Source organism: Cheilinus undulatus, linkage group 14, assembly GCF_018320785.1.
Source record: "Cheilinus undulatus linkage group 14, ASM1832078v1, whole genome shotgun sequence".
NCBI lineage: Eukaryota > Metazoa > Chordata > Actinopteri > Labriformes > Labridae > Cheilinus > Cheilinus undulatus.
In genome coordinates, this window is record NC_054878.1 from 5,818,161 (window position 1) to 5,839,362 (window position 21,202).

At 40.1% G+C, this 21,202-nt stretch overlaps 1 protein-coding gene across 1 annotated transcript in view; it reads left to right on the forward strand.

Annotated features, from left to right (window-relative positions):
• The first annotated feature begins 6,994 nt into the window (after positions 1 to 6,994).
• Positions 6,995 to 21,202, forward strand: part of lama4 (laminin, alpha 4) — a 70,861-nt gene continuing 56,653 nt past the window's right edge. Inside the window, exon 1 of the mRNA XM_041805471.1 lies at positions 6,995 to 7,321. Coding sequence (XP_041661405.1) covers positions 7,214 to 7,321 — 108 coding nt within the window. The 5' untranslated portion in view covers positions 6,995 to 7,213. The remainder of the gene's footprint in view (positions 7,322 to 21,202) is intronic.

Consider the following 21,202-nt stretch of genomic DNA (forward strand, 5'->3'; position numbering starts at 1 on the left):
TGATCCAGAGAAGATGCTGGAATTTCTGGATCCTGATTACATTTGGCATCTTTTTTGCATGATCCAGCTTTAACTTACATTTGTGGATCACATAGCCGACTGTGTTGACAGACAGTGATTTCTGGAAGTGTTCCTGAGCCCATGCAGTGATTTCCAGAATAGAATCCTGTTGTTTTTAATGCAGTGGCCCCTGAGGTCCCAACATCATGACCATTAACGTCCAGCCTTGTCCTTACACACAGGTTTCTCCAGATTCTCTGAATCTTTTCATGATATTATGGACTGTAGATGTTGGGATATTAAAAGAGAACCTCTGCCCATCTCCACTTCTGAGAGACCCTGCCTCTCTAAAATGCTCCTTTTATACCCGGTCATGATACTGACCTGTTGCCAGTCAAGCTTATTTGTTGCAAATTGCCTCTACAGCTGTTTTTGTATTAGTACCACTTTCTATCCAGCCTTTTGTTGCCCTGTCCCTACTTTCTGAGATGTGTTACTGCCATAAAAATGAAACTGAGCTAATATTTTTCATGAAATGTTTACTGTTTCAGTTTCAACATCTAATGTGTTGTTAGTGTTCTATTGTAAATAAAATATTGTTTCATGAGATTTGACTGTTTTTTACATTTAACATAGCGCCCCAACTTTTTTGGAATTGGGGCTGTGATTTTGTGAAATAGCAAGCATTATGTTTTTTAAAATGATGCACAGATCATTTTAACATCAATATTAGCCAGTATTATTCCTTTTATCAGACATCTGCAAATAATGTGGGCTTGAGCTGATGTCAGTAGCAGATGTTTACTGATAGTATCAAATCAGTGTAATGCATTTAGCACACCGAACAGCTGATCCAAGGAGGAGATTTATTATTGGGCGGAAGATGTGACCTGTTGGATGAACTGTGATCTGTTCTCATGGTCAAAGATGGCAGAAAACGTTGGTTACACCTGAAGAAGTAATGAAAAAATGCATTGTAGCAGCCACCAGATAAGTTATTTTAACATGGTATTAAAATGGGTATTATTCAAGTGTAACTTGCTGACCAGAGGTGTTGAATTGAGCAGTGGTTTTCAACTGGGGCATCACATCAGGAACCATCAGCACCAGCAAACCAAAACCCAAATTTAAAAAAGATTTCCCCACACAAATGTATTTAATGGAAAATGTTGCAGATTGGACCTTCAGTGTTGTTAAAGCGACTGAAATGCACCCATTTTCACAGGAAAAATAGGAGGTTTGGATCTATGTCTGCTTAAGGTTTCTGTATATTAGGTTTTTGAAACCCACTTTTGGGTTCTGACCACCAGTTGAAAACCAGTGGCTTAAGACCCAGAAGGAGACTCAGACAGAGAGCAGTCAGAGAGTTTTCTGGGGTTTTTTCAAGGCAGTAGATAAATAAATCCCTCTAATGGTAACTCAAGCATTAAAAACCGAGCGGCTAAAAAGTCCTGGTCAAAGAGAAACTGAGTGGTGACAGGACAAAGAGCTACGACCTTCTAGCAGCCCTCAGCTTAAATAAACTCTAGATGAGGATCCTCATCAGGTGTGCTCTCAGCAGGTGTGCAGGTCGGGGCCGTGACACTTGCAGTTCCCTAACAAAAACCTTCTTTTGTGCAAGTCATTGCACAAGTTTGATTTAGTGTGCTTCGATACCCGGAGCTTTACGTTCAAACCAGGCTCTCCCTTCAGATATATGTTGCTTCCCTCCTCTAGAAACCTCGTGCAAAACCTGTGTGGGTGTTTAGATAGAATTCAACCTTTATTTTCTTTTTAAAGAGAGGAAAATATCTATGCTTGAAGATGACCCTAGTGGACAAGCAACAATATAAAAACATGCTTTCATACAAAAAAGTAGCTTTTTTTTTTTTTTTTTTTTGCATGAAAAGAAATAAATTAGAATCATTACACTGCAGTGCTGCATGATATCCACTCAAAACAACACTACTGAAATTTTCTTTGAATTATGAATATCAAAGAAATGTCACTGTGCGTGTCCTACAAGGATAACCGAGCTAACTTTCACCGCCGTTTAATAATTCAAGCATGGAACAGTTAAAAATGTCATGCCACAGAGTAAGCTGAAAGGCCGTTCTGCTCCTATGTGGATGTCGTCTCTGCTGTACATGACTGGAATGTGACAACCTGTTTATTGGCCACTTGAGACGCAGAACTTCCACATAGTGCTATGAGCTAGCATGACATAGAAGTGGGACGTATTTGGAACTGCTTACAGCATGGTCTCTGTGGAGGAGACATGAATGTGTTTGGACACGTCTGCACAGTTTGTTTGAGCACGTGCAGAAAAACTCGGAGGCAGCTTTAAAGCAACAATAAGTGGGACGAAACTGCACCGCTGTAAAACATACATGGAGCTTTTATGTCTCCACCCTTATAGATAACGTGCATTTGTTGATGAAAAGATGGTGAAGAAGCTGGCAAAGATGTTACTGTATGTCTGCTGGCAAGGTACATTAATAAAACTGGCTTTGGTGCAGACTTTACTGTGCTAGTGTCTACAGCCTGCTGTCTGGATGCATGTCGAGTATTTGTCTGTTTATTCAGCTGTTATCATGATGTCTATAGGCTGGGGATTAATGGCTTCATTGGAGAGGGAGCTTTATTACATGCTAGTTGTGATAGATTTGCAAGGGTTCCAGACTCATCCAGCCAACTTTGAGGCTGATGAGGAAGACAAACTTTTTTACACAAGACATTTTTTTTTTATTTATTTATTTATAAATCTGTGTGAACCTGAGACTTAACATGGTTTTGGTTACTTTCTGCTGCTGGTAGAGCTTCTAAACACGACACACCAACTGGAGGTAAATTTCCCTCTTCTAATCCTCTACAGACACACAGAAGCTTCAAATCAATGTTTAACTGAGGAACCAAGCCCACCAACTACCTGAATATTCATGACTGTTAAACATTTGATTCAGCACAAAACAGGATTGGAAAATGGAGAAAAGGCAAAGGTGCAAAACTATAAACAGATTTTGTTAAAGGTGAAGGAACTCCACATCCCACAATCCATTCTTTAACATCTTTTACAGACTGGCTGCATGTTTGCTGCGTGATGACTGCAGTGTCTTTCAACTCAGGTTTGGTCAGCCTACACACCAGGGAAATGCATGCCACATGTCATGTCATTTTTTTTAAACTTCATTTTGTAAAACACAATTTTTTTTAAACATCATTTATTTTTAAACATCATTTTTTTAGCCTTTTTCTTTTGACAATTTTTTTCTTTTTTTTTCATAATTTTGTTTTGGACCTTTTTTTCCATCCAATTTTTCTGTCATTTTTTTCAACATTTTTTACTGCATTTTTGGGGTAATTTTTGGGGGTCTTTTTTAAGTGTTTTTTGTCATTTTTTTCTGCATATTTTTTTCCATTTTTGGGAGCAATTTTTTCGTTTTTTTCTGCATTTTATTCTCATTTTTTTCATCACTTATTTCATCTTTATTTTGGTCAGGATTTTTTTTTTTTTTTTTTTGTCTTTTTTGTCTTTTTTAAGGATTTTTGGCTTCAGCTGCTGTCGTGGCTATCTTTTCTCTTTAAGTTTTACCTCAATTAATCTCCCTCAAACTTACTGCATTGATTTTATAGTCAAACAGAGCAAGGTAAAGTTTAGATTTGAAGGTTTCTGTACAAACAAGCTGGGTTTCTGCACAGAAAAGCCAAAATGGGCTTCAACTTTGATTTGAAATGCACAAATGCTGAGCAGTACCATACTGTGTTTGATCTTGACTGTGAGATGTTCTACCAATAAGGACGTACATATCTGCTTGTACAATATAAATGTGGTTTTCTATTTAACATTTTTCTATCTCTGTTGGCTGACAGTCATATGCAGCTTGCAGAAAAGCAGTTATGCCTAATACTCTCTACATTGCCATATTGAAATCAACCTGTGACAGTGTTGTTACGCAGCTGCCACGCGCCCAGTCTGAAACAGCTGTGAAATCCTTGCTATGATAGCTTTTCAAAATTTTAAACCATATACTGGACTTCCCTCTAGTTGTTATGATGATGTAGAAATATATTGTAGACTGCTCACATAAAGCATTTCATAGTGCAGCTGCATTTTCAGTCGTCAGCCAACATCTGACACAGCCAATATCTGCAGCTGCAGTAATCAACAGCAGGCTCAACCAATCAGAGACATCGCTTCAACTCTAGGAATGTAGGTAGCACTTTATTTTTCTCCAGTTCTTTTTCATCTTCATTGTGAATATAAACTGTTTTCTTTTAATAAGATCAGATCGGACAAACCTGCGTCTTCTGCAAATGTTACCCATTTTTTCACTCTCATACCTAGAATGGTTATGACACATGGATAATGATCAAATTTACTATAGAGAAAATTAAAGGATATTTACTTCCAGAACCACCCAGTCAGTCTGATGTTCCATCATTTATCTTCTAAACTCTCTCTGTGATCTGTGATGAAGAGTGGGGTAGTGGTGGAATCTCCTGTTGGTTGGGACGACCCTTCTTCATCATCAGTAATCCTCTAAAGCACAGTGCAATGAAAAAGTGTTTGCCCTCTTTATGATTTCTGGGGTTTTTTTTGCAAATTTATCACACTTAAATATTTCTGATCATCAAAACAATTTTAATATTTCACAAAGACAACCCAAGTAAATAGAAAATGCAGTTTCTAAATGATGATTTTATTCATTAAGGGGGAAAAATGTAAACCTATCTGGCCCTGTGTGAAAAAGTAAATGCCCTGCCTTGTTCAATCATGAGTTAACTGTGATTAACCACAGTTCTTGGAAAGCTGAGTTCAGTTTCACCTGCCACACCCAGGCCTGATTACCGCCAGATTTGTTGAATCAAAACATCAGAATAAAAGCATTATGTACAACAAAGTGATGTTTTCCTGTTTCCTGTTTCCTGTTTTCCTGTTTGTTGTCCTGCCTGTGACTTATTCAGCTGATGTGGACACAGTGGGTCAGACAGATCGCAAACATTTCCTACTGATGTGGATGTGCATGTCTGCTAGAACAAGGTGAGTATGGCTCTCTTTTTAACTGTTTTCCTGTCTATTTTGTCTGAGAAGTGTGTACGGCTTGTGGGAAAAAAATAGGCGAGCCCTCTATTCTTTAGATCACAGGTGTCAAATTCAAGGCCTGGTCAAATCAGGCCCGTAAGATCATATCGTATTAAATTGTGTTTTATTTCATATTTTCAATTTTGCATCTCAAGATTATGACTCAAACTTTTAATTCTGACTTTTCATTTCATACTTTGACCCTTTCAACTCATAATTTGGACTTTAGATGTCACATTTTTATCTTTTAGATTCCTAATTTTAAATTTTAAGTCATATTTTGACCTTTTCAACTTCTTTCTTTGGCTTTTTAATCCCATATTTGACTTTTAAACACATGATTTCAATTTTTCACATATTTTGACATTTTAAATGATTTTTTTTACATTCTATATCATATTTCAACCTTTTGAACTCCCAGTTTTGAATTTAAATCATATTTTTAACTTTTTAAGTCATCATTTTGAACTCTAGTTCATATTTTGACCTTTTCAACTCCTTACTTTGGCTTTTAAATCCCATATTTTGACTTAAAAACATGATTTCAAATTTTTTCTCATATTTTGACAATTTAAAGTTCATAATTTTTACTTTTTATCCCATATTTTGACCTTTTACACTCTCAGTTTTGGCGTTTTAATCCCATATTTTGAACTATCACACTCGCAATATGAAATTTGAGGACATAATTGACTTTTAAAGTCATGATTTCAAATTTGATCTCATATTTTAAACTTTCAAGTTTATGATTTCAACTTTCTCCTCGTATATCTGCTCTTTAAAAACAATCTTTTTCTACTTTTATTATCGTTTTCTGATCTTTTGAACCAATAAACTGGAATTTTATCACAGATTTGAGCCTTTAACCTTTTCACCTGGACTTTCTTGAATCTCCAGGTGATTTATCATCAGTGCTGCTTTTTTTATTATTTTATCACTGGTGAAAATGAGGTTGACAGGTTAAGGTTAAATGTTGACCCTGTTCGGCCCTCAGGTTAGACCTAAATCCAGAATCCGGCCCCTGCTGTGACTGAGTTTGACGCCCCTGCTTCAGATTCTCAAGGCATGAGATGAACAAGATGAAAATCAAGCCAAGATGCACATCTCGCTCATCCAGTTTGAAGCAGCTTTAGCCTCATCTGACTGCACTGAGATGCTAACTGGCTTCTTTTTAGCTGAAGGCTGGTGTGTGAACTCGTGCTGCAAAGCTGCTTTTCTCAAGAGAACTGCAACCGGCTCCACGAGTTAGAAAGTGTTGAAAGAAGGCGATGCAAATATCCCTGTTGAAAGTTACTACAGATTACATAGACTTTAAATCTACAGTAGTAAGGTGGGGAAGTTGCTTTGAAGTATCAAGCAGATTGGAGGAGGAACTCCCCTTTTATTCAGGGACAATGCCTCCATTGTTTTGTAAGTGTCAGATCAGACTCTTCCTGTTGGTCTGACACAATATCGATAAATTTAGCAGCTTTTGAAGGTCTGACCTTGGAAAACAAACAGAAGGCTCATGTCTGGAGCTGTGAGGTGGAGCTGCATATCAGAGCAGCTGTTTCTTTTCTGCCTGCAGAGTGCAGAGTGAGTGTTGAGACCCTCTCTGCCCACCCTGACCAGACGGAGGGAGGGGGGAGTGGGGGGAGCAGAGAGAGGGAGGGGTGCTGCCTGTTGAGCCCAAGGTGAAAGGGTGCCACAGTCCTGCAAATGGATATGAGGAGCTCTGAATGTGACTCTGCCAGTGAGGAGGAGGAGGGTCTGTACTGTCTGCTCAGAGACAGAAGCCCTCTGTTGCTCATTTGCCCCTCTGTCCGTCCTTCTTTCTCTCTTCTCCTCTCCCTCTTTCTCTTTTTTTTCCTAGCCTTCCCATCTGTGTGTGATTTAAGTGCAGGCTCAGGGGAGAGGCAGGTCCGCTAGGGGAGAGGAATCAGGGCAGGGAGGGAGGGAGAGAAAGAGGGAGGAAGTCCACACAAGTTTGTTTTACAGAACTCAAGCCCGGGCCGGGACGAGGCGCAGCGCTGCATCTGGAGGTCGGAGAAGTGGAAAAGTGAAGCCAAGGGGAGCAGCCGAGCAAGAGGAGCTGCCCGGAGACGTTCCTACAGCCAGGAGACACTGACAGGAGCCCAGACAGAGAGAGGGATCAGTGCTCCACTCACAAATATGGCTGCTAGATGTGTGTCCTGCCTCTGCCTTCTCGGCATCCTCTCGGGGATTGCCTATCCAGCTTCTGCTGCCAGGCTCGGGGAGCAGCAACAGGCTCTAGTCAAAGTAAGCTCTGGTTTTATTTCTTTGTTTTCTGACCTTTGAGAGTGCTTTGACTGAAAGTTTCTGACTTCTTCTCCTGTCTGCTCTGGTTCTCTCTATGAGGCTGATGTCTGAGAGTCTTATGAGGGTGTTTGTGTCTGTCTGGACTTCACAAAGGTCCAGCTTTGTTTTCATGTTTGTGTCATCAGAGGAACCCCAGGGCTAAAGCTCACATGGGCTCTGAGTTACTGTCTCCACCGCTGTCATGCCCCTCCCGCCCCTCCCTGACAGCCCTCTAATGGAAACCAGCTGCCAAATGTTGAGCAACACCCCAGCGAGAGAAAGAGAGCGCACAATTAGCAGAGAGGGCATGAGAAGGAGCGATGCCCAATGTTCCCTTGGCATGGGACACAGAGGCAGAGGCCAAACTTAGACAGTCACTGAAAATAGTCAGAAATATTCTTTAAGATCTGCAGATTGTGTTACTCCAAGGATGGCATTTCCAGGCACAGATAAGTCAAGTTATGGTCAGAAATGGCTAACATGGTGGGGATTTGGTTTTGGTTTATCAAAAGTGTAAGCAAAGAAACGAGGACATGAAGGCAACCAAGCAGGTCTGTTGGACTAGTAGGGTGAACCTTGCGGAGCAGATGGACTGGCCAGAATCCACGTCTCTCATCAGGCAGATCTATCTTGAGGTCCAATCTGATATGAATGTGCCAGGTCTGAAAACAGAGCGGACAAACCAGCATCACTTGCAGATAATGAGACGGTAGCTACAGGCGGGATTTAGCTGTACAGGAAGCTGATAGCAATGGCTGCCACTCAGATGTAGCTGTAGTATAGCGGCAGTTTAATCAGAACTGGGCCACATTTCATGACTAAATGCAGAGTGAAGCACAGCCCTGAAAGCTTTTGACAACAGAAGAAATGTTTTCACTCCGACCTGCTCAAGCCTGAGTTTACAAGAGTTGTAGGTTGGGTTCAGTTTTACTGGAAGTCGGTATATTTGATGACTGCCACCGATGTAGCAACTAGCTCAGATGTAGCTACAGTAAAGCAGCACTTTATCAGGATTTTGCCACATTACTTTATCAATAGAAGAGTGGTGTAGAGCAGTGGTTTTCAAACTTTTTTTTTGCCCAAGGCACACCTAAGGTTGAGCCAAAATCTCAAGGCACACCATATTCATATCAATACAAAATAGACTTTTTAAATCATATAACAGTCCAGGTGGCCAATAAGGCGGGATAAAGGAGAGAGGTTTCTGGGGCCCAGACAATGGGGGGTGGCAAAAGTGGGCAAAAGGTGCCTGAAAGTGGCAAAAATTGGTTAAAGTGATGACAAAACATGGCAAAATTGGCTAACATGTGGCAACACAAAGTCAAAAACAGTTAACAACTGGCATGAGGGGCCGAAACATTGGTTAATAGTGGCAAAACATGTTGAAAGTGTCAAAAAGGTGATAAAAATGGGTTACAAGTTGCCAAAAGGGGTAAAAGTTGTAAAAAAAAAGGTGGTTAAAATGGTTTAAAAGTGATTTTAAAAATGGGCAAAATTAAGCAAAAAAGTGGCCAAACAAAGGCAAAGTGAGTGAAAATTAACAGAAGGTGGCAAAAATCAGTTGAAAGTGTCAAAAAGTGACAAAATAGGTTACAATGGCAGAAAAGTGGCAAAAAATGGTTAAAGTTGCTAAAACATGGTAAAAAGTGATGAAAAAAATGGCAAAAATGTCCAACTTATAGCAAAAGTAGGCAAAAACCATCACAAAGGTAGCAAAAATGGGTTAAATGTGGCAAAAAGTCCCAAAAAAGTAGCAAAAAATGGGTCAAAAGTATCTTTAAAAAGTTGCAAAAAAGCAGCAAAAATAGTTTAAGTTGACAAATTAGTGGCAAAATGGGTAGAAATATTGGTTAACTTGGTTAAAAGTAGCATGAATAATGATAATTTCAACACCAATTTCAACTCAATACTAGGTTGCCAAATGACTGTTAGCCAGGACGCTAGCACCAGTGCTACTGATCCAACACACATACTCATCAATAAATCACAACTGTGGAGGGTCCATTCTCTGGGTTTTTCAGGGGTCCAGCCAGATTCCCAAGGCACACCTTGACTTGTCTAAGGCCACACCATTTGAGAAGCACTGGAGTAGAGAATGTTTTTGTACTTCTGTAGACTGGCCTTGGCATGAGTTTTATCCACCAACAAGCTCCTCTATCACCTGCTCACGTTACCTACTGGAGCTGCACATGTCTGCTACCTTATTTTGTTGTGTTGCTCTGATTTTGGCCTTCCAACAGTTTTTGAAAAGTCATGCTCTTTCCAAATGCTTTGCATGCAAAATATCTCCAAGCAATGGATAAATAACACAGTCTATCTGGCATGTCAGGTTATGGATGTACTATACCCCTCAAAATTAATCTTTAATCGTATCTAAAACTAACCATGCAAGGCTGTTGGCTTGGCCAGGGCCCATGTCTGTCATCAGGCAGATCCATCCTTTAAAGCTCCAGTCAGATACAACTGTGCCAGGAGAAGAAGGCTGTAGCTACAGGCAGGGTTTAGTTCTCCAGTAAGCTGGTCCACAAAGACTGCTGGTGTAGCAGTTAGCTTGAATGTAGCCATAGTGTAGCAACAGTTTTAATAGAACTAGACGTTTACTTTTTTCTTATTGAAGGACTCACAATGAAAGCTTTTCTTGGTGGAAAAATGTCATGCTCTTCTCCTGACTGGTGCTGGTGTGAGTTTGTGATAGTTACTGGAAAAAAGAAGAGACAACCATTGCAACTACTTTGGTGGACCTCTGTTTATATTCTATGTAACAGTGAGTCCATCCTGCTACTACAGATGATTTAATAGTTCCTACAACACCAGATATATCTCTCCTTTAACGTCCACATCCACTGTGCAACTTGGACGATGAAATGGATCTGTGCTACACTGATATGACAGTTTTTGAGGAAGAGATGCTTAGAAATGACTTTAGATTTCTACATGCTGATGAAAACCCGGTTTTCAGGCATTGTGCAAGAGCAAGGATATCTTTATTATCTCAGAGGGGTGATTGCTTCACAGTCAGCTCCACACAAACTGATCCTCAAACCATAGGAGAGAATGGAGAGAAGTTCAGACACATACAACACAGTAACAATGTTGGTAAAACAGTTAAATCTGTGTTACACTGAGCTTTTTAAAAGGCTGATGGCAGTTAGGATAAAATAATCTGTTTGTCTTACATGCCACATGGACATGTATGTGTCTATATGAGAGCATCAAGAACTGCTTAAAGTGGATGGTCTGGTCCAGCAGCTGGTTCCTGGTTTTTAACCTAGTGAACCATAAAAGCAGATAAAAGAGAATTTTCATTTTCAAACAAACACTGTTGAATTCACATCTCTCATGTACTGAGCCCTAGTACACTTAAATGACGCCTTAGACCACCTCTCCAAGCAGACAAAGGCATGACATCAGTCAAACTGGACTGGACTTTGGACTCAGGTCTACTCAGACCTGGACCTTGTCCCTAATGTGAACCTAAAACATCCACAATCACCATCGTATGAACACTTGAGGTCAAATTTTCTTGTAGCTCTGGTGAGGCCAGTGGTCGGTATTTAATTGCTTTCAGGCTAGAGTTCCTTTTCCTTTTTATGCTTTCAACATAAAAGCTTTTCGCTGCAGTTGCACTGTTCTTCTGATAAGATACCAGAAACATATTGTGATTGGAACATTTACGAACACTACTGGAAGTAAAATTAAAACCAAAAACTACAAAGAAATAAAAAGAAGATCAACGTATAAATTATCAAAAGGCAACATTTAACCTTCATTTTTGGTATTGCTTTATCTTCAATTTTTTTCTTTTTTTTTATGAAATACTGCTCTTTTTTCTTTGCAGTATAAAAGCAACATTGTGATGAAACCTTTTAGCTTTTATTTGGCTTCTTTGACGACGATCATTAACCATACTGCCCAGTGAAGTACTGTGCTCTTTGTATCACGTAGATACGCATTTCTCAAACTTCAGTACGCTTCGGCCAAATTTTGAGACCTGAAAATCTTCAGGGGCCAACCGAAACACCCTTGTACAACCATAACACCAGAGTGGAATATTTGCCTTTTATTTATAATATTTTTGTTTTGCAAACAGGGAATTTCAGAGCTTTCAGAGACATTAAAGGTACTCAAAAAGTTTGTGGTGTCACAAGTACAGTAAATAAGTGTACGCGTGTACGCGGACGGCCAGGGTTCTAATCCGGCCTGTGGCACCATTTCCCACATGTCTCTCCCCAGTCTCTTCCCTGTTTCTGAGTCTATCCACTGTCCTCCTCTATCTAATAAAGGCATGAAAAGGCCTAAAAATAAATCTTTATTAAAAAAAAACAAAAAAAAAAAAAACCCAAACAAAAACAAAGTGTCACCAATTAATCTAGCACCAGTTAAACCATGACATCAACCATGATTTAAAAGGTGACACGAGTTAAAACTTCTGGCAGTATTTTGTTACTTATGAAACTTAAAGTAATGATATGGTAAAAAGTATTTTCTGATAAGCTTAAATATGTTTTTTATTTTATCTTTCAGCCCAGCTATAGTCCCCAAAGGACTTGAGCCCACACTTTGGGAAGCACTGATGTAGATAGTAAACAATTAACACCTAAAGAGTTAAAAATCAACCTTTTTCATACAGAGCAGGGAGTAATGTGTCCTGAACTGAGGCAGAGGAGCAGGGTGTGGATGTTGCTCTGGTGAATGCCGTGTTAGTCCGTCTCCATGTGGGAGACTGAGGCTCATATCCTGTCAAATAGTTCCACTTGGCATTTTTAATATTTTTCCTTTCTGTGACCTCGCCTCTGTTATTTACCACAGTCACAGTCTTTGTCAGAGATTAACCCTCACATTCTGACATGCACAGAGAAGAAGAGTTGGACATGAGAGCTTCATGTTATGATAATGTCTGCTCATGTTCTGACTGAATTCATGGGATGCCGTCATCAACTCTGAAGACTGATCTTCTCCCTCCATGACAGATTGAGCTGTGTCTGAATGATCCAGTCCAGCTTCTCGCTCTAGATTATCAGTATCCACCATTTTTGTAGTAAATTTTCAAGTGGGAAACAATAATTAAAAGGTAAAGGTGCTGGCATTCATGATGAACAACTTTGAATTTACCAGAATAACATGATTAAGAAATGTAAGTTTCCCACGCAGACCATGATGTCACTGGGATGTGGCCGCTGTGGGAATATTCTTTGTTTTTCCATGGTCCAAGTTTGCAGCATGAGCATAAGGGTTTTGTTAGAAAAAGAGATATTTTAGTGGTGTTGTGCAATCCCACTTCCAAAGAAGTTGGGACATTGTGTAAATGTGAAAAAACAGAACACAGAGAAGACTTTTCAAACAATGTTCAATTAAATACAGCATAAAGACAAGATATTTGATGTTCGAACTTTTGTTTTTAATATACACACATTCTGAATTTGATGCCCGTATCATGTTCCCAAAAAGTTGAGACAGGAGCATTTTTGCCACTGTTTTACATCATCTTTTCTCCTGACAACACTTGTTGGTGTCTGATGACTGAAGACTGTCGACAATGGATTTCTGTCTCATTCTTGCTAAATGTATGTCAAAAGTTGCTCAACAGTGCAGTGTTCCCATGCTTCATAATGTATACATTGTTTACATGCATACATCTAGGCCAGTCTAGTACCCTGGCCTTTTTTATGGTGAAGCCATGATGTTGTAACTCCACAGTATTTCTTTCAGTATTGTCTCTCTGAAGCAGGAATGGCTCTGAAAAAGACGTCTGGATGGAAGCAGATGCTGCTCCAAAACCTGCATGTACCCCTCAGTATTAATGTTGCCTTCACAGATTTGCAGGTGACCCATGCCACTGGCACTAATACACCCCCACATTATCCCAGAGGTTGGCTTTTGAACTTGGCTTTGCATGGTAGAGTCTTAACTTACATTTGAAGATGCAGTGATGCTCTGTCACTGATAATGGTTTCCTGAAGTGTTCCTGAGCCAACGTTGTAATATCATTACAGAATGATGCTGGGTTTTCAATGCAGTGCGACCTGAGGGGTCAAAGGTCATGACATTCAATGTTGGTTTTTGGCCTTGTAGCTTAGATGCAGAGATTTCTCAAGATTATCTGAATATTTCGTGATATTATAGACTGTAAATCAGTGATGGACACAAAATGTTCGAGGGGTAGGGAGAAACGATAAATACGTAAATGAATATTTGTCCGATTTTTCCACGCAGAGGGCACTGAAGATGCAATTTTTTAACATTTTGTCTATTCAGATGGTACTTTAGAGGAGTATTTGTCAAATTTGGTGCATTTAGAAAAAAGTAGACAAGGCCTCTGAAAAATGTTTGTCCACTCAGAGGGCAATAAAGAGGGTATTTGTCAAATTCTGTCAATCAAGATGGTCTTTTATAGGGTTTTTGTCTAATTTTGTCCACATATAAAGACCTCAAGAGAGCACTTAGGCAAATGTTGTCCACTTAGAGGAAATTAAAGAGGCAATTTGTAACATTTTGTTTTTTAGAGGACACTTTAAGGGGCTCTTTGCCAGATTTCTGCGACATTGAGGGGCCTTATTAAGGCATTTTGTTATCTTTTGTCCACACAGAGGAAATTAAAGACGGCTCTGTTTCACCGCTGTCAATTCAGACAGCATTTTATAGGTCTTTTTGTCTAATGTTGCCCACATATAAAGACCAGAGAGCTATCAGTCAAATTTTGTCCACTTAAAGGAAACTAAAGAAGAAATCTGTCAAGTTTTGCTCATCAGAGGTCACTTTAATGGTTCTTAACTAGATTTTGTCAACACAGAATGATCTTAAGAAGGCACTTTTTAAACTTTTGTCCACATATGAGGACCTTAAGAGGGCTCTTTGTCTGATTTGCCCACTCAGACGGCACTTAAGAGGGCTTAGTGTCAAAGTTAAAACTAAAGAGCACACTTTATCATGTCCATCTACATATAGAGAGGGCACTTTAGTGGTGATTTTCAAAGATTAGACCACCAGTGCTGTAGATAGTCTGATCTCTAAACCCTTTGCAGTGCATTTAAATGCATTGCTCATAAACTGCTGGACTATGTGCCCATGCAGTCTTTCATAAAGCAGCGAACCTTTCAGGAGTGCTCCTTACAAACCCTCCAGGTTCTTCAAAGCATTTCCCAATTTTCCTGGTCTTTCATTGCTCCTGTCTCAAATTTTTGAGACTTATTGCACACATAAAATCCAGAATGTGTCTAAAGTTCATGAAAAATGGTTAAGCTCATGAGTTTTAACATGTAACATCCTGTGTTTGTGCTGTATTCATTCGTATGTGCTGAATTCTGCTTTTATTCACATTTTACCCCATATGTCCCAATTTTTTGGAGCTGGGGTTTGTCAGCAGAAACATTAGTCAATGTAAAAATCATTAGTCATAAATGTTAGGGACAGTTAGAAGTCTTTGTATTTACTCATTTGTTAAGGCCGGTGCTCTTCTTGCCATACTGTATGTTAGCTGACTGACTATAGCTGCATGTAAGTACAGACCAATGATAAGCTACTGAAACCTCTTATTTAAGCCCTCCATTACACTGTGGCTGTCATTATGTGGCCACTTTGAAGCTTTCTGGGTTTGATTTGTGTTTTTTAGCTCTTGTAACTGAACTCAGAGGTCATGAATCTCCATAACTGTGATGTAAAGCGTCTTCAAAAAGTGATTCATCTAAAGAAACATCCTGAGAAAACAGCCACATAGTATATTTCCACAAATTTGGCAAAGCAACAGCAGTATATTCTAATAATTTCCTCTTCATTTATTTTCAATTGCACATGTTTGTTTCTCAAAGTCTTAGTTCTCAAAGTGAAGAGGTCCCTGGAGATGAGGCCTCGCCCCTGCAGCCAGACTGTCTACATTATTGAGCTTGGATGAGTTTCTCATGACCCAGGATCGGTGCAGTCCTGAGGATGTTCAGAGGAGTTAGCATGTGTCTGAACCCCCCTTTAAGGTCAACATAAGTACAACAGGCAGCTCCAAGTGGGAGGGAAAGCGGAAATGAGAGCTTTAACATTTAATCCACTTAATGCTCGCACTCTGGGAAAACTCTGTCAGCAGGCAGATGTACACAAAAACCCCGAGCAGAGAGCAGGACCAGGCGTTTTTAGACTTATCTTTATGAAACAACACTCCAGGGTTCGACTGTCTGTCAGAGAGGCTTCCCGCCCCCACACACCCTGCAGAGAGAGAGGGCATGGTTACAGTTTAAAGCCACATGACCAGAGAGTGTGTTGACTTTGGACGGCACTCATCTGCAGAGCCAAATCCTGTTTTTGTGCTCCGATACCGGCCGCATTTGTTCTGCTCTGTGCCGCGGAGATACCGCCTTATGGTCTATCCTGTTAGCAGTGACTCAATCAAAGGAAATAAACTTATATAGTGGTCGGGCAGCAGAGCATTGGAAGAGGAAGCTTCACATGAAAACAGAGAGAGGCTATATCACATGTTGAATGTCATCTTTGTTCGGCTCAGCGGTGGGCACGCTGGGAGGGCTGCAGAAATAGCTCGCATTACTGAGTGTGCTCATAGTTGGCAGGAGGCTGAAAATGTCAATTGGTTTCATTTGGAGATTCATTCCAGTAACCAGGATGTTTGAAATTCCCTTCTCAACTTACTGTATCACTCAGTGTGCTTATATTCAAGTCTTACTGAGTAAACCCAACTAAAAGTGTTCTTTTAAATGCTTGTGAGCATGTGAGTCAGGCTGAAACTGTATGAATGAACCTTTCAAAGTCAGATTAATATCGTCGCAAAGCCCTTGAGGATTGATTTACTCTTGCATGTGTACTTCTCAAAGGATACCAGCTGGATGAGGCTTTCTGCACAGTTTCAATGTCAGGCTTCACCTTCAGTTGATGAGCGTGAAAACAGCATAGCAGAAGTCATGCTGCTGTATGTCTTTGGATATCACCGTGAGCTAGAAGGATAACATGGGTTGCAGTAGTGCCAAAAGTAAAGCGTTGCATTGGTATGAAACCTACGGAGCTGTGAAGTTCACCAATGTTGTCATCTCTTTGCAGACGATGTGGTTCTGTTGGAGTCCTTAGCGTGGGACTCTGCATCGGGGCAGTTTGCAGCTGAGTGTGGGGGGCAATTGGGATGAGGGTCAGTAACTCTGAGTCCAAAGCCATGGTTCTCTGCCAGAAAACAAGGGATTGGATTTCTGATCTTACTCACAAGTGGGGGTAAAATGGACAGGAAATGGAAGGCCACAGCGACCGCACTTTGTGCATTTTGCTGAACTGTCGTGGTGAAGAGGGAGCAGAGCCTGAACTTAGTCTTGAATCCTCTGTGCTTTCAAACTTCAGGCCCCTTTCATTACTTCCTGTTCTACTTAAAGAAACAGAAAAGGTGTTTTCAAATCCACTGCAGTCACACCTTGATTTTAAAGTCATTTTGGAAAAGTTTTAGTCTGGTTTTAAAACATGAAACTGTAGCTGTGCTTGTGTTTTTAGATCTGAATGCTGCATTTGACATGGTGAACTACCAAATTCTTTTATGCTGGCAGTAAAGGTACTGTCCTGAAATAGTTTCAGTCATATCAATCAGAAAAGGACTTCCTCTTCCCATATTGGAGTAGTCTTCTGCCTTGACCCTATTCATGGTGTCCAGCAAGGCTCCATTTTAGGCCTCGTTCTCTTTTCCGTGTACATGCTTCCACTGGGGTCTATTTTTTCAAAAGGACAACCTAACCTTTCATTGTTTTGCTGATGACATTCAGATCTGCCCATAAAACTTGATAACAATTCCTAGTTATGCAAACGCCTTTAAATCTGCAGTAGAAATCCTAGGGTTTAGAAATGTTAAACTCCTGCATGTCTTTTACAATGTTCTTGCTCTGTTGTTCCTACTTTGTTAAAACCTTGGTGTAATTTTAGACCCTTCCTTAAATCTGACAAGCCTTGCTCAATGGTCAAGACCAGTGTCTTTCAGCTGGGACTGTTGTGGAGGGTTAAACAGTACCTTCCTGTTGAAAGACTTTGAACCCATCACACCAACACTGGCATCTCTCCTGTCAGTTTCAGAGTAGAGTTTAAGATTTTGTGGCTTGTTTTTAAAGTGGGCTGGCACCTTCAAATCTGTCTTGAGTTATTGCATCTGCAGATGCTCCAGTCAGAGCACTGTGTCAACACACAAGGAGTTTCTTTATATTACATGATATCATCTGAAAACCTGAAGTGATGGAATTTGCTGAGGCTGCTAGAACTCAATCAGTCTAAAAAAACTGCAAATCCTTGCTTAAGACTTACCATGTCTGTAAAGCACTCTGACCAGATGAGGTTGTTTTATATAAATCGACTTTGACTTTGAAGGCAAAGTCTTTGATTAACCAGCAACTCTACATTTGATCTGTGGGTTTTGAATGAGGAATGACAGTGGAAATTCAACCTGAATTGATTGTCTTCAGGAGGGTGTCTGCGCTCAGCCTTAGAAATAGGGTGGGGGGGCTCAGATGTCTGGATGAAGCTCATAGTAGAACCACTGCTCCTTCACACTGATGGAGGTGGTGCAGCTCTCTGATCAGGATGCCTTCTGGGCACCTACCTGTGGAGTCCTTGGTGCACCTACAACTGTAAGGAGACCCCATGGTAGACCAACCACTCAATCGAGGGATTTTATCTCCTCTGTGGTCTAAGAATGCTTCTGAAGCCATAGATGGATGGATGGATGGGTGGAGGGACAGACAGACCAATGGACGGACGGAAGGATGGATGGATTGATGGAGGGATGGATTAGGACTGTCCATCAAGAGGATTTTAATTGATAAAACTGTCTTTATTGGTTCATGTGAGCCAATAATTGATAAACCATTAATAAAAAGAAACATGGATCATATCGTTAACTTGAACAAATGCGAACTAGGAGTTCAATGGTCCAATTACATTAGACCATGCTAGATTTATCAGATTTACCAGGTAATCTTTTATACTCTGCTCATTAGCTCTAGACATGTAGCATTTAAAGCTGACATTAACCACTTTCTCCTGTAAAGATGTTATAATGCATTGTCTGACTGCATTGTGCCAAGTGTAAAGTTTGGTGGAGGGGGGATTATGGTGTGGGCTTGGTTTTCAGAAGCTGGGCTTGGCCCCTTAGTTCCAGTGAAAGGAACTCTGAATGTTTCAGCATACCAAAACATTTTGGACAATTCTACATTCCCAGCTTTGTGGGAACAGTTTGGGGATGGCCCCTTCCTGTTCCAACATGACTGTGCACCAGTGCACAAAGCAAGGTCCATAAAGACATGGATGAGAGAGTTTGGTGTGAATGAACTTGACTGGCCTGCACAGAGTCCTGACCTCAACCTGATAGAACACCTTTGGGATGAATTAGAGTGGAGACTGAGAGCCAGGCCTTCTTGTCCAACATCAGTGTGTGACCTCACAAATGTGTTTCTGGAAGAATGGTCAAAAATTCCCATAAACACACTAAACCTTGTGGAAAGCCTTCCCAGAAGAGTTGAAGCTGTTATAGCTGCAAAGGGTGGACCAATGTCATGTTAAACCCTATGGATTAAGAATGGGATGTCACTTAAGTTCATATGCGAGTCAAGGCAAGTGAGCAAATACTTTAAGCAATATAGTGAATTTAGCCCAGTCTTATTGTTATGTGGATTAAGTACTAAATTTGACTTTAATTTATGGTGTTTCATGGTTGAAATCAACAGAATGCACAGGCGAAGTGCAGTGTTAAAAATAAAGTTTTAGTGAAAGAGAGAGAGAGCACGTAAGGGAGTTGCAGCGACTGCTCTGAATCACCAGTAGACCATTTAAATGACATTTAAATGAGTTTGATGCAAAAATTCAATCTCTTCCAAAAAGTAATGGTAGACAAAAGTTTTGGGATCAGAGCGGCACAACATAAGGTTGTATTTTATTTTGCATGCTTCCAATTTGGACAAAAAAGAAATCAGTATCCAACGGCCTTAAGGGTAAGGATTTGATTAAATGGAATATGAACACTTTCAGATTTGATGAGAATGTGTTTTTTCCTTTCTCAGAAATGCTTCCAAGCAGCCTCGACTAAATCCCTGCAGCCTGATTCAGATTATACAAATTCTCAAGGAAGGAAATTAATTACAAATGTTGGAAAATTTATTTAAAGTTATAATTCATTGCTGAAAAGGTTGGAAGACTGAGGAATGCAGCACTTATTTGGACAGCAAATGAAAGTAAATCACTTTTTTTGCAGAGAGGAAACTGAAAATTTCAACTCAAATGTAGTCTTGAAGCAGCCAAGATGAGATTTTTCTTTTTCAAGGGGAAAAAGTCCTGCAGTTTGGACAATAGAGATGCTGTAATCTCATGGAAAATTGAAGGAACACATTCCCTTCATTGCTTTTGATCCAGACTTCTAATGTGTAAATGCAGCTGATGAGGACGAGAAGCCGTCCAAACACAATTAGATAAACGTTAGTCCACAAGCTGCTGAGTTTGTACCCATGATGCATTCCTCAGATTTTAGAGTCTAAAGAGTTCATGAACTATCCCGAGACCATCTGCTGCATCTCACCCCCCACCACCGCCTCCCACCCCACTGTGTTTACGCGCTGCAGCTGTTTGAAGCATCACAAACTGTCACACTGCTTTAAGGTCTGAACCATTTCTAAACTCTTTAAAGTGGATTTACATACGGTGAACAGCTCTCATCTTCATAAACGTTCTGTTTACAGCGCCTGATGGCTGGGAATACCATTTGTGGTTGACATCTTTATCAATTTACGGTGGAAACAAAACCCATATGCACATTCAGCTATTTTTTTCAGGATGTTTACATGGACAGCTCACACACAGAGAGTTTATGTGGTGATGATGAATGAGTCTGGTATCACTACACTGCAAACACTCCAACTTAGCAGCAAAATGTGTCATTTTACTGTTTTTATGACGCTTTTCCTTAAAAAAATAATCCACATAACTTATTTCCAGATGGAACGACATTGCTTGTTAGTAAACGAACCACTGCTGCAGATCAGTTTTACTTGTCTTGAAATGAGACGTCTCCTCATAAATTACTGATTAGTTAGTCTTATTGAACAGCTTTCACAGGATATCTTACACCAATGGCAAGAACCACTTCCTACTATCATACAGGATGGAGAAGTCCACACTCTCTGTTGCCGCCATTACAGCTCACGGTTGCTAAAAGGAGTAGTCTGCCATTTTCCAACTGTCTTTCATGTTTAAAGAGACCGGAATTTCTGATAATCTCTAACCTTCAAACATTTAATATATAAATAAACTAGAATGGCCGTCTGAGGTGGCAGATCCACTCCTAAGCAGCGCCGCTGAGGAACTTACTCTCCCATTGATTACTATGGTGTTCAAAATTTTGAGAAAAACGGAATGGGTGTGCGGATCATCACCAAAATCTAATCGATTCTTCCCTGTCACCACCCCAATATTCCCTGGAAGTTTGGTGAAGATCCGACTTTCCATTCTCGAGTTATCTTGTACACATACAAACAAAGAAACAAACAAAGATACGGAACCCTTTACATAACACCTGCCGATTTCATCGACGTGGGTAATAAGCAATTGCTCTTAAAGAGGAAAAATCAGACAATGGTGTTTCTTGATCTTCAGATATGAACCTGGAATATAAATCACATAGCATCTGTTTGTTTTGTTGTTTTTTTTTTTCATTTTTTGCCTTTGATTTCATTTTAAAACTTTGTGTTTCTTTCATATTTTTGATGATGTAAATACTTCTGAAGCCCTGGTTTTAGTTCATTCTTTAAATAAAAGACAGTTTATCTTCAACTAAATGGACCAACCAATGAGGAGACAAGCCTGGTTCATACTTCCACAGAAAGAGAACCCAGAGAG